This window comes from Carassius auratus, unplaced genomic scaffold (genome assembly GCF_003368295.1).
Source record: "Carassius auratus strain Wakin unplaced genomic scaffold, ASM336829v1 scaf_tig00217381, whole genome shotgun sequence".
In the NCBI taxonomy this organism is placed as follows: domain Eukaryota; kingdom Metazoa; phylum Chordata; class Actinopteri; order Cypriniformes; family Cyprinidae; genus Carassius; species Carassius auratus.
The window spans coordinates 115,950-142,366 of NW_020529037.1; the positions used below are offsets into that span (position 1 = coordinate 115,950).

At 36.4% G+C, this 26,417-nt stretch overlaps 1 protein-coding gene across 3 annotated transcripts in view; it reads right to left on the reverse strand.

Moving 5' to 3' along the window:
• Positions 1 to 503: 503 nt before the first annotated feature.
• The window catches only part of LOC113100858 (triple functional domain protein-like), a 97,442-nt gene continuing 71,528 nt past the window's right edge, over positions 504 to 26,417 (reverse strand). Inside the window, exons 28-50 of one of the 3 annotated variants that reach the window (XM_026265380.1) lie at positions 20,728 to 21,011; positions 19,691 to 19,861; positions 18,271 to 18,366; positions 18,039 to 18,187; positions 17,426 to 17,492; positions 16,952 to 17,055; positions 16,784 to 16,853; positions 14,278 to 14,367; positions 14,076 to 14,168; positions 13,878 to 13,928; positions 13,375 to 13,452; positions 12,744 to 12,935; positions 12,470 to 12,650; positions 11,734 to 12,359; positions 10,266 to 10,513; positions 9,718 to 9,856; positions 9,576 to 9,603; positions 9,306 to 9,462; positions 7,573 to 7,694; positions 7,047 to 7,119; positions 6,715 to 6,915; positions 6,403 to 6,541; positions 504 to 2,237 (exon numbers count right to left, since the gene is read on the reverse strand). In XM_026265380.1, the coding sequence (XP_026121165.1) occupies positions 1,692 to 2,237; positions 6,403 to 6,541; positions 6,715 to 6,915; positions 7,047 to 7,119; positions 7,573 to 7,694; positions 9,306 to 9,462; positions 9,576 to 9,603; positions 9,718 to 9,856; positions 10,266 to 10,513; positions 11,734 to 12,359; positions 12,470 to 12,650; positions 12,744 to 12,935; positions 13,375 to 13,452; positions 13,878 to 13,928; positions 14,076 to 14,168; positions 14,278 to 14,367; positions 16,784 to 16,853; positions 16,952 to 17,055; positions 17,426 to 17,492; positions 18,039 to 18,187; positions 18,271 to 18,366; positions 19,691 to 19,861; positions 20,728 to 21,011 (3,905 nt within the window). In that variant the 3' untranslated portion in view covers positions 504 to 1,691. Of the gene's footprint in view, positions 2,238 to 6,402; positions 6,542 to 6,714; positions 6,916 to 7,046; positions 7,120 to 7,572; positions 7,695 to 9,305; positions 9,466 to 9,575; positions 9,604 to 9,717; positions 9,857 to 10,265; positions 10,514 to 11,733; positions 12,360 to 12,469; positions 12,651 to 12,743; positions 12,936 to 13,374; positions 13,453 to 13,877; positions 13,929 to 14,075; positions 14,169 to 14,277; positions 14,368 to 16,783; positions 16,854 to 16,951; positions 17,056 to 17,425; positions 17,493 to 18,038; positions 18,188 to 18,270; positions 18,367 to 19,690; positions 19,862 to 20,727; positions 21,012 to 26,417 lie in introns of those variants that run through there. The other 2 variants (XM_026265379.1, XM_026265381.1) reach the window with 2 other exon arrangements.

Here is a 26,417-nt window from a genome sequence, read left to right on the forward strand (position 1 = left end):
GTATGGTTTCTGTACAAAGAAATATACATGCAAAATCAATATAGAGTCAAAAGCATTCAAAATGACATTGTTACAGTATGTAAAAAAAAAAAAAAAACGGGTATACATTTATGCATTATGAGAAACTAACTTAATATAAATATGAAAAATCATACTAACATAACTGAGCCAGCATATTATTTACCTCCTTTTTATTCAGCACTAAAATGATTGCAACTAGGTTTTAGTGACAAGGGTTGACAGTTGCTATTTTGGATTATTAGACCACTGCAACTTGCCTCTTAAACTTCAACCCACAATATGGAGGCAATTAACTTAGTACTATCTCCCTGTACAACAGATACAGTACACAGGGAACAATTCATCTCAATGTATTTTAAACAAGGGATCATCCTTGTCATTTAGTCATGCAAACCTACATAAACAGATTGCTGCTACAATGAGCAGATATGGAATTTAAAATATGTAGCATTACTTCATCTACAATTAAATTTGATTAACAAAAACAAAACAAGACACAATTAATAAATCAACAATCAATACTCCTGCTCCAGGAGTCAAAACTGCATTCATAACTTATTGTTACAAGTTATAACCACCAAATAGTGAGAAGAAGCATTTAGATAAATGAGGATTAACTTTGGTATAACCATAAAAATAACAACATTCATAACAAAAGTGTGACAAAGACACAAATGTTTTTTAATAAATGAGGCTTAAGCTTACAAAATGATACTGAACACAGAAAGAGTCACAGACACATCATATCTCAACTTGCAGTGGCCAATACATGTACTTAACAATGCTGATTTAACACAAATCATTATAAATAGCTGCAGAATGTTAAAGCCCCAACATTGCACATTTCAACAAGTTACAAAGAGTGCACATTTGTTGTGGTTACTAAAACTTCCTGCCTTAGGCGGCTTTCCAGCTTGTATTCTAACTGGTCAGTTGAAAGTCATGATCAGCCAATGAGAAAGCATGTCAAACATGGCAGATTAACATGAATGAAGGGAGGTCCAGTTTATTTACAACATAAGGCTGATAGACAGATGCAAATTGAAATGAAAAGCTTACATTTTACTTTACTTGTGTGAAAGAGATGCAGCTGTTAAAAGTTGTTAAATTTGTTATGCCTGACTTCCAATATGACAGTATGTCTATCAAACATGGAACTTGAGATGAATGCCATAGTGTAACTTATTTTACTTCTCTTTAAATCTTTAAATAAGCTTTTGTTTTTCTTTTGTCCAAAACGTTCAAGATAAAGATATTATCTTTACTGTGCTTCTATACATGGTCTGTACAAAATGTATTCCTTCCTGAATGTAGCTATATAAATTACAGTACTCCACTAAAGCTAAACCTTTCTGGCTCAGGAAAAAAAAAAAAAACTTCAAAAGAACCCCCCCCCCCCCCCTTTCTTAATTCACATTTGTTTCTCATGAGTTTTGTCCATACAAATAGAGAACATGTACATGTAGCTAAACATTTTTTTTTGAAGGGTTGGAAAGGGGGACTTCAGAATTTTGTCAGCAGCAGTGACAGTAACAGAGACCAAGAACCATTTCAGAATGACTCTAAAACGAGGATAAGATTTCAGCATATTTCCTATTTATAACCTATACTTTCCTTAATATAACTGCAGGAGAACAAGCATACTATTGGATTTCCACTCTACGTTTCTCTCAGGTCTTGCTAAGTAGGCGACTACGCAGGAATGATCGGAAACTGGCCACGGGTCGTAGGTCGTTCTGATGTTTCCTCCGCTCAATAAAAGAGATAAGTCTAGTAGTGTCGAGGCGAGCTGCGCCGGAGGCCGCGATGGGCTGCAGCCATGGCTCCTCATGCAGGCAAACCTGTGCAGAGGGACGTCTGCATGGCTCGCCTTGGAGTAAGACACATACAAAATCCCGCGCCGCCTGACTCACACCATGGAAGTAGTCCTCCGGGAAGCTGAAGTCGAGACGGCAGATGTTGAGGCAGGTCTCCTCGACACTCTCATCCAGGAAAGGGGATGCCCCGCTGAGCATCACGTACGCCAACACGCCTAGACTCCAGATGTCAGACGCCAGAGCCGCTGGTTCACCCAGCACCAGCTCAGGGGCGGAGAACTCTGGACTGCCCAGCAGAGGGTGGATGTAAGGGGAGTTGGCGAGATGTGCCGCATCACCGAAATCCGTCAGTTTGACTAGAGGCTGGGCTGACATTTGCTCAATTAATATATTCTCGGGCTGAAAGACACATAATGCAGACAAGCATGCAATAACAGATACATGACAGTTTTAAATGATACAAATAGAAATTCAATAGCACACTTGACTTCAGAATGATGCAATCCAGTCAAGTATTCAAGCAAAGTAGTCAAAACTTAAAATCCCTCAAAAAATTCAATTATGCATTAGTATAGGGAAGAGGATAAAATGAATTCCCACTCCTATCTTTTAACCAAAGATGTCACAAAATATCTGGGAGTGGCAATATATTAAAATAGAAGAAATTAGTCAGCTGGAGACTGCAGTATAGTATGTTTGCTTAAAGGGTGTAAACTGGATATTTCATCACTTATGAATATTTATATATTACAGATTTATATAATACATATTCGCTTGGATAGTTAGCAGATTTCCTTTTATACCTATTGGTAGATGTTGATAAAGCACTAATTGTCAGAGATTTTAACATTCATGCTGATAATACAAATGATGAATTAGGACTTGCGTTTACTGACCTAATAAACTCTTTAGGAGTCAAACGAAACGTCACCGGGCCCACTCATCATTTTAATCATACGCTAGATTTCATTATATCGCATGGAATTTATATTACTGATATAGATATGGTACCTCAACCTTATGATGTTACTGACCATTTCCTGTATCATGCATACTGCGACAGCTGCGTATTACTGGTATTACCTATATGAATCTGTTAATGTCCGGGCAGAACGTTCCCGGTTACTTGACTGTAACCTTGTTCCCTTAGAAAGCGGAACGAGATGCTGTGCTGCTCAGCACATTGGGAAACGTCTTATTCGTAACCAGCTGTGAATAATGTGTGTAAAACGTCGATAGAATTGACCCGGTGGTAATATAGCCTCGGTTGACGTCATATATATATATATATCAGTCCAAAAATAATTCATGACGAGGAAAAAAAAAATACATAAGTCGCACTGGACTATAAGTCGCATTTATTTAGAACCAAGAACCAAGGGAAAACATTACTGTCTACAGCCACGAGAGGGCGCTACATGCTGCTTAGTGTAGGCTACAGGAGCACTGAGCAGTATAGAGCACCCTCTCGCGGCTATAGGCGCTAATGTTTTCTCTTGGTTCATTTCTCTTGGTTCATGTCAAATTAATTTTGATAAATAAGTCGCACCTGACTATAACTCGCAGGACCAGCCAAACTATGAAAAAAAGTGTGACTTATAGTCCGGAAAATACGGTATATATATATATACGGTATAAAATAAAAATGTCTTGATGATTAAAGTCATCGAAACATTTATTCATTCATTTGATTCGTTCAAATGGCTGATTCATTTAGGAGTGAAGTAAAAGGTTCTTTATGAATTGTTCATTGAATGATTAGGCTTGTTCAACTTGAAGCGGATCATCACTATCAGACCGATCGGTGTATGACATCAAAGAACCGCAAGAGCTTTAAGCCCCTTTCACACTGCACGTCGGACCCGCAATATTCCCGTAACATTGCCTGGTCGCCTTCTGTGTGAAAGCAACCACGTCCCGGAATTGATTACCGAATCTAACCCGGGTCGGGGACATAGTAACATTGCGGTAATCGATCCGGAACGAGCGCTGTGTGAACAAAAGCCAGATCTAATTCCGTATCGGAGTGATGACGCGCGTTATCGCGCGACTCTTTTACCGGCTGTTTTGAAGGAAGATCAACATTCGCGACGAAAACATATGTGCAAACTGTAATGAAGCAGAGATCAGTTAGTTCCTCACTTTCCGCGCTGACGCCGAGATCGTTTGCTTGCTTCAGTTAAAGTATAACGTGCCAAGCGTTTTCGACTCATGCATTACACGTCACGTGCTGATGTCACGTGTCGTTACGGGATCTTCAAGGGTTGTGTGTGAAAGCACGCACATATACCGGGTCATCACTGGCAGTGTGAAAGTGCCAAATCTAGCGACCAGGGAACAATTACAGGAACACTTTACCCCTGTATTTGCCGGAATGGCAGTGTGAAAGGGGCTTTAGAGAGCAGACGACTCCTTGTGCTTTTGAATCGCTCTTGCGGTACTTTGATGTCATACACCGATCGGTCTGTGCAGCGCCACTTCAAATCCAATGTGACTATGGCCAATGAATCAACGTGCCAAATGGTTCACTAAATTCATTCAAAACGTGGATTAAGAAATTAAATCCCACTGAGAGTTGCTAGGGGATGAACAGTTCAGATTTTTCTTAATATTTTGGTTGGCAAAATTGGGGAAATCAGACAACATTGTGTCTAAAATAACACAATATTAACTTCTTAAGGAACTGTTTTATAAGATGAGTATCACATTTGCAGTTGTGTGATTTTGCACTTAGCCTACAGCTACTCTCTGATGATGTAATCCATATGAAATGTGTGCATTTCTCTCTGGCGTTCATGGTGACTCTGCATCGTCAACTTCATCTTTGCAGCAACACAGAAAACACCAGTTTATTGCTAAACAATTAAATGACTCCTTGCAGCAGGCCATTCTGGGTTGAGTGAGACTGAGACCCCACGGAATGAGTGAGCGGATCGGGATATTCAGAAATGCGTTCTCCGCTCACAAGCTCTGATCAGAACAAACCCGAGCCTCAATGTCTGCTGACCTTGCAGAAACATAAAAATAGACATAGCCAGACTAGACTATTTTAGTACAAATTATGAGTTTATTGGCCTTTTTTTTTTTTTTTTTTCGGTCCGAGTTGCGGGCGGGGTAGTTGAAAAAGCGGTCGGGTGTAGGTTATTAATACATTGACCTGCGCATATATATATATATGAGAAGTTCCAGTCCAAAAGCCTCTAAAAGCCATCTTGTTCAGAAATGAGATATCGATACTGAGTGAATGTTCACAACACATAGTATATGTCCATCAAGTACTTTCATTTCAAAAGTGCTAAGTCCCACCCTCAAACAATTCAGAAGTACCAGTACTTACATAGAAACCTACACATAGTAGCTAGAAAAAATACTAGTTTTAAAGAAAAATGTCAGATGTTCTGTATATATATATATATATATATATATATATATATATATATATATATATATATATATATGAGCTGAGTTCCAGCAGTTTGATTTGAGCTACTCACACTGCTCTTTTGTTTTGTGTTACATAAGCACTTTACTGCATCCTGCTAACTCTTCAAAAACAACACTTACTGTAAATCCTTCCTTTCCTGTTCAAGTCTGTACTATTCTTATGTATAAAACTGTATTGTTAGCAGTTCTCATGTTATTAAGATAAATCACTTGCATTGCTCATTTGTTAGTCTTTGGATTAAAAATGTTTGCTAAATGATTAAAAATAAATGTTAAATTCTTACAAGTAATTAAAATGTAAATGACTATTTTCAAAAACTAACCAGGGCTGAGTTTCCCAAAAGCTTTTTAAGCCTAAGAAGTTCGTAAAAACGATCGTATAACTGATCTTAATATTACGGTCTGTTTCCCAAAAGCATCGTAACTAAAGTAGCACTTGAAAATCATTGTAGATCTACGGGTGAGGTGGAGTAATCGTTAAGCCCTAAGTGCATCGTAAGAAGACAGATTTATGCAGTCACCTGCAGGACAATCGGCAGATTACACCTTTAACTTGATTCAAGTTCAATGTGATACAATATAAGGATTTGATTGTGCTTTATTGTACACTTTTTGTAAACTTTTTATTTATTTATAAATGAATTAATTAAAAAGGGCAGGAAAAATTTGAAATACACATTTAATTAAATGCCTGAAAAAAAAAAAAAAAGAATAAAATAAGTAATGTAGGAAATGCTTCAAAGACTGGGGGGTGGGGGGGGGGGGGTGTATGTCAATGGCTTGCTGAAGTGCACAAAAACCAGCTATGTATTGAACCCGGAAATAATGTCTCACTCTCTCTCTCTATACTGCATATAAATAAATACATTTAAATAAATGTATGCATTTAGCAGACGCTTTTAACCAAAGCTTTTTACCTAACATAATATATAAGTATATAAAGTATATTATATATTATTATGTAAAGTATAATATTGTACACTATAATACAATATTGTATTGTTATAGTTATTATATCGATATAATATATGTCTGTCTGGAACGCAGCACTAGTTGAGAACCACCGGTCAAGACGCATGATTACATATGTGTGCCAGAAAAATTCCAAGAGAAGGCCCACCTTCAAGTCAAGATGAGCAATCCTGTATGTGTGAAGGTAGTGTAAAGCTTCTAGAATATCCCGTAGGTAAACAGACACCTTTTCTTCTGTCAAGTTCCCCCAGCTAACAATATAGTCCAGGAGACGACCTTGAACAGCACTGATGTGCAAAATAAGAAAAAGAAAAACCAAAAAATGTGTCACGTCTAAATGTGTTACCCCTGACCCCAAAACAAAACACACACTTTCCATCAGTCTTAAATGAACTAATTGTTTTATCATTAGCATTGCTATTATGTGTGGGAATACTGATAAAGAAGGAAGTTCACGTACATCTCCAGGATGAGAACGTAACTGGCAGGGGTCTCATAGGTATCCAACAGACCCACCAGGTGAGGATGCTGAAGACAGTGTAGGACACCCAGCTCTTGAACCACCTGCTCTCGTCGCATTAGCTTTTTATTTACTAGCTTAGCAGCCACTGATCGTTTGCTTCCTTTTTGCTCACACCACTTAGTGACGGCAAACCTGCCTCTACAGAAGGTCAGAAATTAAACATTAACTGGTTTAAAATGTTAGCTATTCATAGAGATAAATGACTATGTTATATTTTAAATCTACATTAAGTTAATTCAGAATGTTAGAACATTTCACTCGTAGAGTACCTCCCCAGTTCCATGACTTCAGTGTAGAGGGACTCAAAGTTATCCTTCCAGAGGATCCCGTCACAGGAAGTGCCTACCAAAAAAACGATGTTGGTGGTTTGACTCGACTACTATTAACATTTTTTGGGTCTTACTTTAAATGAAGTGACCTTAACTACTGTGTACTAGCATTACAAAATTAGTACAAGGTACTTATTGTATTCACAGTTTTGTACAATTTCCTTATGTACATTCTATGTACTTATTATAGTAACTACAATAACTATGTAATAACTAGGTACTAACCCTGAACCTACCCCTAAACCTAACCCTAAGCCATGTACTGTAGTTACCTTGTATTACCAGAACTTCCTTAGATAAATGCACTGTAAGTACACTATAAGTACATGTAATTACATGTACTGTAAAATAAAATGCAACCCACAATTTTACCAAATGATTCATTTAAATGTAAGTACATAATAGTTAAGGCCACTTAATATAAAGTAGGACCAATCCAAGCAGTGTTAACTGAAACTCAACTGACCAAGCACCCTGAGGTAAGCTGATGATGTCACTGAGCCCATGTCATTAGAGGCGATACAGGTGTAGGTGCCGCTGTCATCCAGAGTGGCAGGTGAGATATGGAGGGTCACTTCACCCATCTCACTGAACAAAAAGTAAACAATTAAGTGACAATAATGTATAAATTGTAATGTATAAGGACACAAATCTACAGCATAGTCTATTTAAAAAATAATAATAATAAAAATGGTTCCCTGGAATACTTCATCAGAAATATAATGTTAACACTTTACAATAAGGATCCATTAGCTAATGTTAGTTAATGTATTGACTAACATGAATGAACAATATTTTACTTCAGTATTTATTAATCTTTGTTAATGTTAATGAATGAAAATAAAGTAGTCCATTGTTAATTCATGTTAATTGACAGTGCATTATCTACTGTTAACAAGCACAACTTTTTCATTTTAATAATGTATTAATAAATGTTGAAATAAGCATTAACTACGATGAATAAATACTGTAGAAGTATTATTCAATCTTAGTTCATGTTTACTAACATAACTGTAAAGTGTTACGAACATAATGTATTTAATGTATAATGACCGCTAAACTATATATTGACTGTTGTCCCAAGCCAATTTTATCCCACAAGCAAAATAAATAATTCTCACAGAATAAAACAATTAAATTAAATTTCCAGTCAAATTTCAGATCAATATTTTATGTACATTCATTTATTAAAGCATTTCACTTATTTATTTTTGTAAATCATGAATTCCCCCCCCCCCAATTTTTAAAAAAAGATAATAATAATAAAATAAATAATTAACAGACAGTGAGACATTACCAGAAAATAATCCATTTGTGGATAATACAAGATGCTTCACACCTGGGTCCAGATCACCCTGTCAGGCTTTATTTTAAAAAGGAAACTCACTGATAGTACATTAACCTGTAAATGTATAATTTTATGTTTTTAGTTTATTTAATAAACCTTTATACATTTTTATTAATGTATTTCACTTTTTTATTATTTGTACAAGTTTTTACAGTTTTAAAGATAAGTTTTTAATTTTCAGCAAATCTTTCCAAAAAGTATGCAAATCTAGGAGCTCAACGAAGGCGCTCGACCATAAAAAATAACAAACAATGAAACCAAGTTGGCACACCTTAGCTACTCAAAAAAGTAGAAAAATATTTATATAATAAAAATATAATTTCTCATCAAAAGTAACAGTTAGATCCATGTAGAGCTTAATCAAGAATAAAATCTTAAAAGATTTCAAAGAAAAAATCTTAAAAGCTTAATCATGGCTCAAAACAGTACTTTTGGTTACAATATGCCATGAATTAATACATTAATTCATTAATAAATACAAAATGTTTGCTTATTTAGCAATTACATTTTAAAATTCAAATATGTAATTAGGAATTTTACTCACAGAGGAAATCAGATATTGTGCAAAGTTTAAAGATTAAGTTTGTCTATCCGATAGCAATGACAAATTGTGAAACTAAATTAATTTAATTATTTGTCCATATAGCTAAAAGCTACCAAATGTTGTCCGTGAACAACATTAAGAAAAATTTCACAGAAATATTTAGCATGTAAAGTGTTTCTTTTAATATACAGTTATGAAAGTAGCAAAATGACTGTTCAAACTCGATCAGAAACCATAAAGCAAAAGTGCCCTCTGCAGTCTGTATAAGTGCATGACATGTACAATGATGTCTGTGTCCTGGTTTTACCTGTGTGTGAGTGTGTATCTTCCACCATTGCTGAGAGTGCTCTGGTCAGGGCCTCTCCAACAGACCGAGGCTTTCACACAGATCTTACAGCGGAGAGTTACACTATCGCCCCTGTCGCAGACCACCTCATACAAGGGGATCACAAACTCTGGGGGAACTGCTACGAGAAAATCAGAAACATAGTCATTTGGCTGTTTCATTATGACTGAAGAACCATTTAATCTATGCAGAGAGATTTCCAAGAATGAAAGAACAATATTTTTTACTCACCATCATACATGTAGTTGGGATTCAAAAGCTGAAGAAAAAAAATGATGTCATTTGAATGTTCATATGTAGAAATTGTCATAACCATGAAATTTCATAAAGAGTAATGATTACATAATGAATCATTAGACTGTTAAGGCAGTACCTTTGCAGAAACCTTATTGGCTGATCCATCTCTAGATTTGTGATAGCCATTCTCTGGTTTGCCCTCCTTCCTTACATCGTTTTCTCTCTTTTCGGATTTTCGTCTGATACGTAGAGCTGTGTGCCACGATGAGGACTTCCTGATTGACAAATATAGCACTGTTTTAAGAAAGCTAATTCACAGCTAGACTATAAATATTAGACAGCAAACAAGAAGTCAAAACAGTGGTGTCTTCTTTTAAGCCTAAATTTAAGGTCAATATGAACGCTAAGTGAACTTACTTATATACTTAATAAACATTCTTAATACACATCTCTATTTTGACAGTTCATCAGTGCACATGGCAATATATATATATATGTATATATATATATATATATATATATATATATATATATATATGCAAAAGACAGCTGCATGGATAAAATATAGAAATTATGTTGCTTGAATGAATAAAAAAAATGCAAATTTCAATACAAGTGTTGCTGCTTCACTTTAGAAGTAACCAATCAATCTATAATCACTAACAATTAATAACCAATACTAACTTGAGGTTTACATCAGGGTAGTCAGGAATAATAGTGGAGGTGTGACCCAGAACATAGCCAGGGATCCAGCCCTCGGCTGCTGGGCATTGTTCTGTGGCAGCACGGAAAACTAGGAACATGTTTTGATGGTTAGAGGCCAATATCTGCACAACCTCTCCTTGATACACGCTGATCTCATCTTCTTTTAGAGCCACATAGTCCTGGGTCACCAACATGGTTGACACACTGCTGCTGCTGCTACGTTCACTCTAAAAACAGATACACAGCAAAACATTAGAGTACTTTTTATATTATTTATATTTGATTTAGTATTTCTGTATATGAAGTATGCTGAAGACATTTAGTGAGCTGGAGCATGTCAGATGGCAAGAATAAAGCAAGTGAGAGCAGTTCTAGGAAAAGATTTACAAATCAAAGTTGTTTTAGTTTACAATATTCTCTTGAAAGTTACACTAAAGAGTCATGCACACTGACAGTTCACAGTTAAATTGCTGATGGTTGTACTTTGGTTAAGTGCATCATGTGTCATTACGTGGGGATGAAGTGAGCTCAAATGTTTATGTTCAAACTGACAGTAGTCGCAACGTTGAACTCTTAATGTTCAACATTGCTAATCACTTACTTTCTCTAAAAATAATGACTTTGGCCTCTTTGTTGCTGCAAATTGCTTTCAGTGTGATTACCCCTTAAGACTGTGATTTAAAAGACAAAAATCCAACACCCTTAAAGACCCCATGAAATCAACATTGGAGTTCTGTGGTCTTTTAACTTCAGAAGCATCTATATGCTAGTGGACTGCTAAAAGCTGAACAGAAATATCCGATTTTAAAATGTACAATCTTTCTCTTCCAGGAAACAAACAAAATAGGCTGATGCACTCATGTGTGTACCCAAATGTTTTGTCCAATAAAATGCTCTCTAGAATGAGAATATACCTCCCTCTAATACCCTTATACTATGATACGTCTCACTCCAACTTCCCTTTTCAATAGTAAACAAATCAGCACTGGATTTTTATGGGGATTTTAACACCCCACAATTTGTTTTTAAATGGATTATCCCAAAAAGCATTTTTGAAAACTGTAAAAAGAAAAGGTTAAAAAAGAAAAAGAGCTAGTAATTGTTAGTTGGCTGGTTTATGTACTGCCAATGCTTGCACATCAGGCCTTCTCAAGCAGTTAGACAAAGAAAATCCTGCCAGTTCAGAGCAGATATAATCAGAAGAGATAGTCAATGGAAGTACAGAGTTTCTGAGAAACTCTCAAAGAGTTATCCTGGTTAACAGTGTACTTTGTTAGTTGCTCAGCACAGTCAAACCAGGCCAGTTAATAACCACAACAGCCTGTAAGAAACCTCTTTTAGTTCAAGGACAATGCACATATACCTCAGCGGGTTAGTATGAAGCCGGAGGTGGAGGTGAAGCAGGACTAGGCCTCACTGAAGCCAGGAGCTAGGGATTGGCTCTTACCCCATTGCTGTGAGTTGAATGCAGGGACTGCTCACTGGTGGAGGAGCAACTACTGATGCGGTCCAACTCCTTACTGTGGGTGGAGTGCCTGCGAGTCTGACACTGGTTGAGACTCAATGTGTCACTCTGCTCTGTGAAAGAGCCAGGCCTGCCAGTAGGCGAGACTGGCATTGAGGCCCAAAATGGGGAGCCTTTCTGGACTGTAAAGTTCTGAGGATTTAAGGGGGAGAGAATGGGCAAGGGTTCTTTGATACGGGGCTTTGTTAGGGTGAGAGACAGGGGTACGACTGTAGCTCTTGAAACGTGTGTCCCTGATTGGGTATCCCCACGTAGTTCCTTCAAGGTGGTCTCCAGAACCCGCATCCTAGGGACCTCGCCGTTTAGGTTCTGGTCAGGAAGTGGACACGTACCTGAAGTGCGGTCATCTGGGGCAGGGGCGTGGTGATGCTGCACTGGTTGGGGGAGACGAGAAGAAGGTTGAGGAATTCGGGAAGATCGGGACCGAGAGCCACAGCTTGCACCCATGGCAGAGCTGCTGCTACCCCCTGGAAGTCCACTGCTGCTGGGTCCACCCAGACTGCTTGCCCCAGCATGGTTCCGTTGGTATTCAATGGGTGAAGTCAGTGCTGAGAAGACAAGAGTAACCGTTAAAAGGTGGTCTGGTGGTTGTTCATGGGGTTTTACACCTACAACCTCCCATTTTGTAACTTTATTGGAAACTCTAAGATTTTGTTACCATTAAGGAAGTTTCTCTGATTCTCCAGGATGCTGCTGATCTGCTGTATCCAGGCCTGGCAAAGTGCCCAGTTCGAGGAATGGAGGGCATAGTGCTCTGTACTGCCAGTTGATGACCTTGAGGTCAAAATAAACTTACAAGGGTCATTGTCAGGACTCTCTTCTAGACCCAACCAACTGACCTGCAGAGAGAGAAACAAGACATGTATGTTTTTTACTTGCTATACTGTGTCTTGAGCACAGTGTTTTCTACAGCAGTGGTTCTGTCTACACACCTTTATGCTGTTCTTAAACAGATAGCCCGGCATGGAGAAGCCCTTCTTTTTATCTAGAGGTTCACTAAAGATAACTATCTGCTCAAAGAGAAAGACGCGCCTCTCTTTCATGCGGGAAAGGAGACTACAATCCTGGTCTGAGACCATGAAGGTATCCTGGAGAAGCAGTCTTCCCTGGGCTACAATTTTACCCTAAACACATACATAACAAAATAAACAATACTCAGTCCTCAGAACAATTCAAATTCCCTAGAATCAGCAAACATAAATAACAATTTCAACTTCAAGTTCAAAACTGCACTAAAAAAATGAATATTCACAACAAGTAGAGTGTCATTTGAAATATTGTACAGTGATGTTCCCATATTTTTTTAACTGGAGGCGCGGTCACTTTTTTTATTTGCTCGGATTGTGAATATTTTTTGTCAGGCATCTAAACTATTTCCTCAAAATGAGGATTCATTTTTGGTTTGATTTATTATGATGTGGAAAAAAAAAAAGTTTGCGAACAGCTTGTGGACTTCCTGCTGATTTATGACCATTCAGGCTGTTAATGACTGTGCTTTTAGGATCCCACCTACATGCTTGAAAACTTAAATAAGGTAAATAAGGTAAGAGAAATGCATCTTACATCAAATCCTTGGAGGCGTCCAACATTCATCATGTCATTGCAGCGTTTCGGAACAACACACATCACCTCTACTGCTTTCTGTGAGAGAACGTAGTTTAGAACTACATTTTTAAATTTTCTGAAGAAAACATGACTGGTGCTTGTTTGTGTAAAATGTGTCACAATAATACTATGGTGTTGTAGGAGACTGCTAAAGTGCTGCTAGGTGGTTCGCTAACTAGCCCAAGACAAAGGCCTTTCATTCACCTTCATGCCTACAATATTCTGGTCTGTACATATGGCTATGGTTACAGATCTAATATGATTTATGTTTTAAGTTTTATAATCTACTAGGCATAGGCAGATTAAGTATGATTGGTTAGAAATGGCATAAAGTTAGCAACATTTTTCCTCCAGCTGCATGATTTGAGGTACAAAATCATTCATATTTGTTGCATAAATGGTGCTGAATGAGTTACATGCCAAAGTTAAAAACTAACCAATGTCTTAACAAATACCCTTACCTCTAATTCTACGGTATCCAAACCAGCCTTTTTGGAGATCTTGAGAAAATCCTACAATTAAGCAATGAGAACAATGATGAGAAAGTTAATTTATGTTGGAAGATATCAATCTTTTCTCAACATCTATTCTTTACATAAAGATGGGTCAGTAGCAATGGGAGGAATGACTACTTTGCTAATGAAATTTTTCTGTCTGACCTTCAGCAGAAGCTGGTATTTCATGATCCGCTGCACTGGTTTGATCAGTAGATCTGTGATCTGTAGCCTGTGGCCCAACCTCTGTTTTAAATCCTGATGAGGATATAAGAAAAGATGAGATTGTGTAGTTATGAGTCTGTCTCGCTTTTTACGACTCATGTTTAAATGTCAGGCAGGATGTAGGCAGTGACTTGAGTCTTACCTCAAAATATGTGTCAATGTATTCTGAAACAATGTGCTCTGATTTGGGTTTGTTTTGGCAGTACACAATGTACATGTGCAGTCTTCGTTCCTTTGGCCAAAACAGAATTTCAGACAAAGAAGGTCAAAATGTATTCATTATACTAAGTAAGATTTACAAAATTGCTTTCCAGCTGGGCTAAAGCACACAATGTACTAACAGCTATGATTCATCTCTTCACTAATCTATTGTGTATATCACATATTGACCACTTTCTTTTAGTACAAGTATGGCACGTAAAGGAAAAGTTAACCTAAAAATGATAACTCTATCACCATTTTCTCACCCTAATGGTTTTCTAAACATGCATGAATGCTTTTATTCTGTGGAATGCAAAAGAACATATTTAAAAAATGGTTTGCCCCTACAATAAAAGTACAGTAAGTGGGGTCCAAAAAGACATTGGGCCCTATTTTAACGATCTAAACGCAAAGTGTTAAGTGCACGGCTCAGGTGCACTCAAAGCGTGTCTAAATCCACTTTTGCTATTTAAACGGCGGAAAAACGGTCCGTGTGCCGAGGTGCATTTTTGGAATGGTTTGTACAGTACCTATTCTTAATAGTAAGTAATGGGCGTAACATCAAATAAATCAATCAGAGTGTCATCTCCCATTCCCTTTAAGAGCGAGATGCGCTCACGCCATGGCAGATCGCTATTTTACATGGCGGAATTTGTTGCTGGAGAAGCTTAACGCTTCTCAAGCCAAGAAACAGATCTGCTTGTGCACGAAGTTAAAGCGCGTGAGCAGATCATCTACGGGACAAGCAGGAATCCACCAAAGCTCCATGCGATGAGTCAGTTAATATATATGTATGTGTATTGGCACGATTGTATAATTAATTACCCAATTTCATTCATCATAATAAGTAGTAATAGGCTGAATTGCAAAAGGTAGACTAATTCTAATACACACAATGACTATCCATCATTAATTTTTTATATTTATTTAACCTACACAATAATATTCTTTTACACTGTAATCCTTTTGTTTTTAATAGTTGGCATGTTTGTGTGATGCGCATCCCTGTGTGTATAAGAAAAGTCAACGCGCACTGTGGACGCGCACTGTGGACCCGCCCAGAACGCTCTTTAAATAACAAAAAATATTGCGCCATTCACTTTAGACTTTAGACCAGGTTTGAGTCGGTCTATGGCGCAGTCTATTTTCAGCTCCTTTAAATAGCAATGCGCCAGCAATGCGCCTGAACACACTTCTTTTTTAGACCATGGACGCAAATGTATTTGCTATTTAAACGACGTGGCGCAGGACGGGAAAATGCAAACGGCACCGGACTGAAACTAGCAAACACACTTGCGCTGCACCGTGTGTCCCATTGCGCCGGATGTATGATAGAGCCAACTGACTTTCATTGTATGGATGGAAAAACAAAAGCCAAGTCAAGTCTGGTCAAATCTTTAATATCAGATTAGAGCTGGGTGATAATACAGTTTACATATTGCGATGCGATTTACATATCACCGTTTACGTGTATACTGTAGGTATGTGGACAAAATGAAACATACTTATATATCTTACTTTATGTAAAAAGCTGATATAATATAATATAGTTATTTTTGCTGCAGATATTTGCTTTATAGTATATATTGCTTCAAGTGAGTTTACTGAATGTATACAGGCAGTGCTGGGTAGTAACTAAGTACATGTAAAGTAATCTGGATTACGTAATCAGATTTCAAAATTTAAGGACTTGTAATTTGATTATATTGAATTTTAAAATGCTCAATTAGTTCAATTATTGTGAATTTTTTTTATTATTGATTACATGATTATGTACTATTCACATAAGTGAAGTAAATTATTCAGAATTGATTGATTCACCCCAATTCTTTTTTTTTTTCCTTTTAAATTGTCTACTTACCACTTACTGTATATACATTTTTGAAAAAACTTGCCTGTAATGTTTAATGCATTTCATGATGTTGATAACAAATAATGTAATATATTTTCTTTCTCTTTTTTATTAATATGGTACACAATTAATTAACTAAAAGCAATTTTTATAATGTAATTTGTAATCAGTAATAGACCACAATTTGTAAGTAATCTACCCAGTACTGTATGCAAGTAAAGTAGAATGTACCATATACCCAACTCTTGATACTTCACTGGGTGATAATATAGTTCACATAAAATTGAAAGCAAAGCTAAGCAAAGCAAAGCAAAGCAAAGCAAAGCAAAGCAAAGCAAAGCAAAGAAAAGAAAATATATATATATATATATATATTTTTTTTTTCAAAACATTGAGACATTGTTCAAAATCTTATATTGTATTGCACAATTTTCTGCATCTAAATCTTGATGGCTTAAAAGTGAAGTGTGACATAATCTACTAGACCATCATTGCAAAATTATGTTTAAGTTTAGTTTGGAATGGGACTATTCTTCACCTTTAAATATAACACAATTGCATAATCTGCCAAACCCCACAATTAATCATTTCATACCTGTCTGATAATCAGGGGTGCGAGCCTATCTGGGTCTTCCAAGCACTTCTCTAGTTCACCAAGAAAGAAGCTACAAAGATGAGAGGTGTAACATTAATGACAGGAAATTAAAGTAAGGGGTCTTAACTGTATTTATGAGAATGGAATCTAAGTGTCACTTTCACATACTCTTTATGCCAGTCATAAATCTGGTGAATGTTCCCAAAGACGATCTTATCTTTGCCCTTCATGTCGTCGGGTACACCCTCCTCCTTCATACTGCTCATGTATCCCTGCAGGTGCCAGAACACATCAGTATGGTTACCATGGAGACATTGATACATAAAGCATGTGATCTTACTCGACGATCATTCTGAATAAGCGACAAATCCAAACCACTCTCATTTTATGTGTTACACTGTGCCAACACAGCTGACACAAGGCATTCAGAGACACTCTTAACAATGTCAAACAAATCATGTGATTAATTCACGACAACACTTGTTTAACTCCTCAATAGATAGATAAGACCACTGAACAAACAGAACTCAACCCTGACAGCAGCTGCCAATTATGATTACTTGAATGAATGTGTTCCGTTGCATGCGGTGACCATAGCGATCTCATTGTGGTATTCGTTAAAAGAACTTAATAAGAGCCAACCTCCACGACTGCACCAAGGTCCCTCACATAATCTTTCTCCGTCTCCACCAGTTCCAGCAGTACATAGCTGAAAATCAAAGAATCATTCTCATTCAAATCAAAGACAAATTTAAGATGGCTGGCAGAGTCAAAGGAAACATTCAATTTCAGTATCAAAACGTATTTGTAAAAACATTTCTAATTAAGAAATCTAATTAAATTGTACCCAATATTTCAGTGCTACGCATTTTTATGCTTATTATAGTACTTTGTAGGAATCAGTTCAAGACGATTTGCGTGGCACATCACAATGTATAAAAAATTATGACACATGATCCTGTACCTGCCTTGAACTTTGTTGAAGATGCCGTCAGTACAACACTTTTCTGTTCAAAATGTTTTTTGAAAACTTTTGTCATACCAACAAACTAACTGTGTTATACCTCTCTGAAGCTCTGTGACCTGCATTGATATTGTGTTGAGAAATGCTTGAAAGCTCTCACGTTATTCAACATCTAAGTCAGACACCTAAACATTCCAAACATGAGATTTATTTTGTTGTGGCCGTTCAACTTGTATGTGTCTTAGAGAGATAATATAACAAATATATGAAGAAAATAAGACAGGAACACACTGTCGTCTCTTGAAGAATCCAGTCTTGCGTTCGTCCATCTCCTCGATGGGAGAGGAGGAAGACATGAAGGAGTTATCTGATGGGTTGAAGGAAGGACTACTGCTATCTCCTCGCTCAACAGGGAGAGAACTAGGCCTGTCCTCCAGACTCTGAGAGAGAAAAAGTGGACAATACAAAAACATTCAATGTAAAAACTCAAGTTGTGATCTCATACAACTTTGTGGGCTCCTACCACTTTGCTCTTGACGAGTTCCTCAATGGCGCTGACCAGTTCAGCTGCACTCTGTGTCTCTGAGCTGCTGGGACGCCCAGACAGACGGGATGTAGCCTACGCAAAAAAAAAAAAAAAAAAAAAAATGTTCATAATCTCACTAAAGTAGGAATATAACAAAAAACAAAGCAAAGCAAAACAAAACAAAAAGTAAAGCAAAGAAAAGCTAAACAAAAAACCAGCAGGAACTTAGGCTAGTTTACATTGGGGGGTTTTTAGCACCAATTTATACAAGTTACTCATCAAATATTGGTGTTACATTCAGTGATATCTAATTTGCATATTAAACACCCTACATGTGTTCTTTTTTTTCATGAGGCCTAATCTATTAAGTTGTGTGAAACCATCTTTGCGTTATGGTTATATAGCTGAATGACTATTTCAATTTAATAAGTAATAATAATAAATAATTAGCACTGGATCTAGTGCTAAAAAGTGAACCACAACTCACAACCACAACCTACTATAGACTTTAATATCCATTTATTATGTGAATTTGCAATGATGCTCACCATTTAAGTGTTCTGACACTGAAGACGGAAACATTCCAGTCCAAATATGGCAATAGGTGTGGTTTCTGTATTCGCCATTCAATCAGGGGCTGATTTCAAACTGGTAGGGGCATATATAGGGGGAATGGAAGTAGGAACTTTGGTTTGGAAGATTTAGGTTGTTTTGGGTAAAGAGTAAGTGCACACATGGCCCATCGCATGTGATTGTACGCACTCCCGAATACTCCATTAAGGGACACATGAAACGTAACGGACAAGGTCAAGGGCCTTTTCAGTCTATAACAGTCAGAAGTTCACATTTATAGAAATGCTACTGAACAGGATCAGATTATGTGACTCAATAAACAAGTTCTGGCAAGGCACAAGTGAGGACATGTGGAGTATTCAAAGAAATTAATGGACAAGAAGGAAAATATACAACAAGGACAAGGTGTAAAGTAGAAAAAATGACTGAAAAATAGGAAAGATGAGGAGAAATTTGGAGGAGAGAGAACTATATAGAGAGATAAGGAAACTGACACAAAACAGAGGCAGAACAGAAATCAACATAATGCTGGAGAACATTAAGAAATAAAGAGAAAACAGACAGCAGTTAGAGAGGCCTATCGGAGACCTTCTAAACTATCATAATTGGTCAACATTAAGTCAGCATGAAACCATATTTACAACAGATTGTACTTCCACAAGGAAATGTAGGGTGAGCAGTTGTGGAGGACTGTTCTCTCCCTAAAACAATTAGTATTAGACTAATTTATTAATTGGTCTAGAACAGCATATTTTTAAGCAGTCACAAAATCTTTAAACAAATCAATAATGATGAAAAAAAAAAAATCCTTTCACAAAATTATATTCATGTGACTGGCATTTACCTTGCCCTCCTGGGAGTCCTGATGCAGAAGGCTATGCTGTTGGATGGCCATAGGGGGTGGCAGGGGAACAGAGTCTGGCCCTTCCTCCCCTTCCTCCTCACCACAGCTCTGCATCCCTGAGGAGGAAGACTTAGACAAAGTGCCACTGCTCAATCCCTCACTTCTCATTCTCTGTGAGGACAGAAGAAAGCAAGAAAGACAAATAAAAATATTGTTAATAACATTGTTAAGCTATGAAACAGCTGTGGCGCATTTTTATACCAAACTAGCTCCAGTGCAAGAGTTGCACTGTATTTAAAAGACATGAATAACCCTTTCGGTCACACTTTATATTAGGTGGTCTTAACTACTATGTACTTACATCAAAAAATGTAAGTGTACTTATTGTATTCATATTATATTGCAAACAGGTAAGGTTAGGGACAAGTTTGGCAGTCTGAGTAGGTTTAAGGGGGGTTAAGGTGTCAGGGATGGGTCAACAATGTAATTATACATTTAATTACAGAAATTAATTACAGTTAGTAGATAGTAGTTAAGATCACTTAATATAAAGTGGAACCACACTTTCAAATCAAGGACATAAAAACAGACAGAACGCTACATTTACCAAATGCATTTTCCAGGATATTAGTGGGAATTAACAAACTACAATATTTTTTACTCGTCTGGGTAAAATTGTTTTACTCGTCTCACTTTAACCATCCCTGATGTTGCAATAGACTCTTTTGACACATTTTATACTTTAATTAATATTATTTATTAACTTTTTTATTTTTGGGGGGGATCTGGAAGTGTTATATAACTGTCAAACTTAAAATTAAAAATTAAAATTTAGCTGTTATGTCTGTAACCCCTTAAGTGATTCTTGATATGTTACATGTCTTCTTGACAGTGTAATGCTTTTTCATAATTATTCAATTTTTGTAAAAAAAAAAAAAAAAAAAAAAAAAAAAAAAAATATATATATATATATATATATATATATATATGTTTTTTTTTTGTTTTGTTTAAGTCTGTATTGTTTTCTGGTAACCAACCTCCTCTATGGTCTCATCTTGTGGTGTGGCGGCACTATCATCTGAGTCTTTCTGTGAGCCAGCGTCTGCGTTCTTGCGGACATCTCGATTCTTCTTGTGCTTGTGTGCAAGTTTCTTCACATGGCCGTCTGCTTTACCACTGCTGAGTCGTCTGACAGGGCTTGTCAGCCACTTGCGCAGAGTATTTCCGGGCCGTTTGGGTCCAGGACAGCTCTGCAAATGACCTGGCTGCAGGGTGGCACTGCCTGAAAGTCCTCCATCATTACTGGAGACTGAGAGCGTGTCTTCAAAGAAAGAAGGAGAGAGAGAAATGGTGTTCACATGTTTTGCTGGGCCTAGTCAGTGTTTTTGCTTTATAGAACTGCTGAAAAGGCTTTCAGCACAACTCTACAACTCTTTTGGGGCTACTGTGCATGCAATGTCACTGTACTATAGTTTACTATATCATAACTATATAATAAACTTTTTATAAATATAGCTAAAATGACATTAAGTATATCTGAAAAGTCAATTCTGAATAATGATAATTATTCTGGGGCTTGTGGGGAAGTGTGTGAGCATGCTTTTCTGACCATAACAGTGATGCAAATTGCAGCCCTACTTTTCACTTCAGAGAAGTTTCTGTTTTCAGCCCTAGTCAAAACTGAAACTGCAAAACCGTCTTAAAAGACCTTGCTCTGCTCCTTAGAGAGTATTTCCTTACATAAAGCTTGCATAAGATAAAGAAGTCTACTGATTTGCAGAATAAATACCTTAAAACTTCAGAGGGAGAGTGGAAAAATCAAGAAACTAATAAAAAGATCTTCATTGACTGTCACTATATACATCTTTCTTATGTTGTATATATATATATATATATATATATATATATATATATATATATATATATATATATATATATATATATTGTAAGGGAAACAGGTCAATTTAGCTCAAAGGGAATCATTTAAGATTTTAAAGGGAATTTGAACAGCATCACTGTTTCACAGCTCATCACTGAGACACCCTGCGATTCACTGAACAAGCCGTTTAACATCAAATCTGCGCTGGATATTACTATCTAAAGTATAGTGAAAACACTATCAATTAGCACAGTAACAAGATCGGCAGTTTATGACATTAACTTGTAAGCACAAAACACAAGATACTTCTCTTTTCAATATGATTAAGGCTTTATTAGATAAATCTAAGACATATAAACTAATCTAACACATAAACGCACGCACACATTCACACAGGTTGCAGGAAGATCGAAAGTTAGGGAAAAATGAGTTTAAGAGAAGTAAATGTGTAATCCCAAGTTTACAGCAATACGTGAAATTGCATAGACATGAACAACCATCAATCACTTAATTAACGCTCGCATTGAGTTCCTCAATGAGGTTAAAATTGTATTAGATACACCAGTACAAATGTCTGAAGGTACATTGCCTTTGTTGTCGATGTCGATGATTGGCTGGAAGTTCAGTAGTCGCTAAAATGACGTCTTGGGAAGCCCGTGGTTGGGCGTTGGCTGAAGACGCAGAGTTGTGTGGGCTGGTTTGAGTGGAACTCAGTTACAAAACTTAACTCAGAGCACGAAACTCTCAAACGGAAAAGAAAAGAAGTAAAGTTTGACGAGACTATGTGGTTTCTTCTCATCGTTGCTAAGTAGCAGCAGGCGTGCAGCCTGAAGCACGCTGGAACCGCGCTCAAAGAACAGTGATGACTAACAGCATGGCTAAAAGCTAAAGCTAGGTAACAAAGCTACAAGCTAAGAGCAAACTAAAAGCATACTAAAAGCTGGCATGACTGATAGCAAAAGCAAAGCTAAAACTAAAAGCTGGCATGACTAGTAGCAGAAGCAAAGCTAACAACTAAAAGCAAATATTTTATGGTGTCCTAAGTATTTCAACTGGCCTGTTGGCCACACCTCAAATGTTGTCTCGACCAATCAGATATTGTCTTGGCTCCGGGGTATCATAAATCATATGTTATCTTATCAAGCATGTGGTCCGAATTTTCCCGCTCTTGCAGGGTCTAAATGATTACTATAACAAGAATATGATACATTTGACAAATAACTGATGGTCATGACTATTTCAAGCAAGCAGATTCGAGCACATACATATGAAACATGAATATGTATCCTTAAGCTATCCAATAGATATTAAAAGACATACAGAATAAGTGATTATAACATGATTGTCACATGTATGGGTAACATATAAATGAATACAGAGTTAAGCGAAGGACTGATATTCATTTAGAAGTCATTTTAGAGTTCATTTTGGTCCATATATATGTACAAAAAACAGTTTCTTTGTCATTATCTGACAAAGATTTCTATGGAGACAAGAGGTTCAAATCTATATCTATATATATATATATATATATATATATATATATATATATATATATATATATATAATTCTCAGTTGTCTTGCTCTTAGTAGTTTGTCCCCTCACTGTGGGCAGTATATTGAAGTATCTGACCCTATTGTGTCCCATTTGTCACATATAGTTAACGTGTTAAATATACACACACATAGCTTCACCTGGTAACAAATGCCAACATTTACTAACTAATAAACACATCAGTAACAGCAGAGAGTATTTTATACTATTGATGTCCACAAGTGAATCATGGTGAACAGATTGATAATATTGATTCATTTGAACTGTGTCACAGTTGGTAGAACCGTTGTCTCATTTTGATCTTTTGTGGGTGGGGTTATGTGTGTGTCTTGTCATCACTGATTGTTTCATGTGGGTATGACGGCTAATTGTTTCATCAGCGGGAGCTGAGATTCATTTCAATTCCCTGTCTTTTGTCTTGTGTTTGTCAGATCATTGTTTGAAGTCTCCCGTGTTCACCTGGTCTTTTCATCTTTGATAGTTTCCTGTTTCGCTCAAGAAGGGCCGTTTCACTTCTGTATCACCGTTGGTTCTTCACCTCCTCATTTACCTCAGGATCGCCCCTCTCAGTCCCTGCGTCACGCTCTCCTGTCTGGTTCCGGACCTGATCCCTGGCCGCGAGAGATCTGCCCTATATTCATTGTGTGGTTTTCTGTTGATTCCCTGACGTTCTGTGTTAACTTTGTTAACTTTGTTCATTAAATCTTCATTGCACTTGCATTTGCTTCCTCTCCTCGTTTGACGTTACAAACCGATTCACTCACAGTCTGAACTGGTTAACAGCATAATTTTGTGTTTGGCACACAATTTGGCAAGTTTTTACATTTTTGTATCTGTATCTGTCTTTTTTTTTTTTTACAACCTACATAGCTTGATATAAATAGTAAATTAGCCTGTTTAACACATGTTGGTTTTTATAATATCCACAACAGAATATTTATGACAAATCCCAGATTGGAGAACTTGAGACATGAATATGATTGAAAATGATTATCTAAGTTTATGATTTTAGTGTGTTGTTACTAGATACTAGAAATTTCAGTGATGAATGTGGTATGTGTGTTTGAAGTTCAGTTACAAATTAAATTCTCTTGAACTGACGTTTAATTCACACCTGAACAAACCAAGCCTTCAGCGCCACAGAAATGAGGCCTGTGTTGGACACTGTGTATGTGTCCCCTCATATGAAACTTACAGTAATTTGTACATTATACCAGATATAAATCATATTTAAACAAATCTGAAATATTTCAGAAAACTTGAACTATTTTTAAAAACACTCTCCATCCCAACTGAGGTAGCGTTGATTAATTAGGAAAGGGTGTGATATCACATGCTTGAGGCGTGACAAAATTATTTTTTCACCTCTCACTTCAAAGGTCTGATGTGAAATATTTAAAAAAGAAATTTATTTGTTAGAAACTCTTAATTATGGCGCTTTCAAATAGGAATATTTGTCTGAATCCATAATAAAGACTCACTCACAAACACATGCGCAAGGTTTCATAATGTTTTACTGCATGCACATAGCAACCTTTATTGGGGGAAAACGTGTTAATATTTTTTATTAATAATTTAAAACATGTGCAACAAGTTATTACAAAAGTACTCATTGTATTCTTGATTTCATAAGGATTAGAATTTTTTTTATAAAAACGCCACACCACAAGTTGAGACTATAGAGGAGGTTGGTGACCAGAAAACAATACATAAACTTTTTTTTCTCTTTTCTTTTCTTTTTTTTTTCTTTTTTAATAATACAATAACATAATGAAAATATTATAAATGATGTAATTAAGTAAATGTAATAACCTATTGAAAACATTGGGGTATTGTACATGACTTCCAAAAACATTTTTACACACACGCACCACGCACACACACACACACACATATATATATATATATATATATATATATATATATATATATATATATATATATTTTTTTTTTTTTTTTTTTTTTTTTTCAAGGTAAATTATATTATATTATATTTTATTTGAACTATTCCATCACATTCATTCAGTTTTTGGGTGAAAAAAAAAAAAAAAAATATATATATATATATATATATATATATATATATACATATATACATACAGTGGGGCTCGAAAGTTTGGGCACCCTTTGCAGAATCTGTGAAAATGCAAGTAATTTTCAAAAAATAAGAGAGATCATACTAAATGCATGTGATATTTTATTTAGTACTGTCCTGAGTATGATATTGTACATAAAAGATATTAACATTGTCCAAAAAGACAAAAAAAAAAAAAAAAAAAAAATGCTGAAATTATTAAAATAACCCCATTCAAAAGTTTGGGAACACTTGGTTCTTAGTACTGTGTGTGGTCACCTGATGATCCACGACTGTCTTTCTGTTTTGTGATGGTTGTGCATGAGTCCCTTGTTTGTTCTGAACAGTTAAACTGAGCAGCGTTCTTCAGAAAAATCTTTAAGGTCCTACAGATTCTTCAGTTTTCCAGCATCTTTGCATATTTGAACCCTTTCAAGCAGTAACTTTATGATTTTGAGATACATCTTATCACACTGAGGACATTTGAGGGACTCAAACACAACTATTTTAAAAGATTCAAACATTCACTGATGCTCCAGAAGGAAACAAGATGCATTAAGAGCTGAGGGTGAAAACCTTTGAACACGATGAAGATGCCCAAATTTGTCTTATTTTGTTGAAATATACTTTTTTCCCACTTAGTTCTGCCCTACAAAAGCAACAGAAGATACTTGTATGTTTCCCCGGTACACAAATTAAGTACAATTCACCTTGATCTTCAAATTCCAAAAGTTTTATTGTAAAAACAATTTTCTGTAAAGTTGCTTTGTAATGATTTGTATTGTAAAAAGTGCTATGCAAATAAACTTGAATTTAATTGAATTGAATCACTTAATATGAATCTTAAGATAAACCCTGCATATGATTTATACATCTGTATACCAACACACCCTACTCTTAACTTCCTAAATACATTGAAAATTCTTAAATAAACAAACCACACTATATTAAGCTGAGTATGACTATTGTATTCAGTCCTGACAGTGTTGTTGTCCTGTGAGGCACGTACCCAAATCCAGCAGCCAGTACTTGCAGTTCTCTGAGCGTCCTGAAGCTGAACCCATATGACAAATTGGCTTGACTGATCAAAATGAGTGTATTCCATATGCCATACCAAGAAGTGATCCGAACCGAGGAAGTAAACTACACTAAATCCTCTAAACCAAAAGGATTTTACTGCATAATGCTGAGAGGAGAGTGATGGACTATGAAAGAAAGG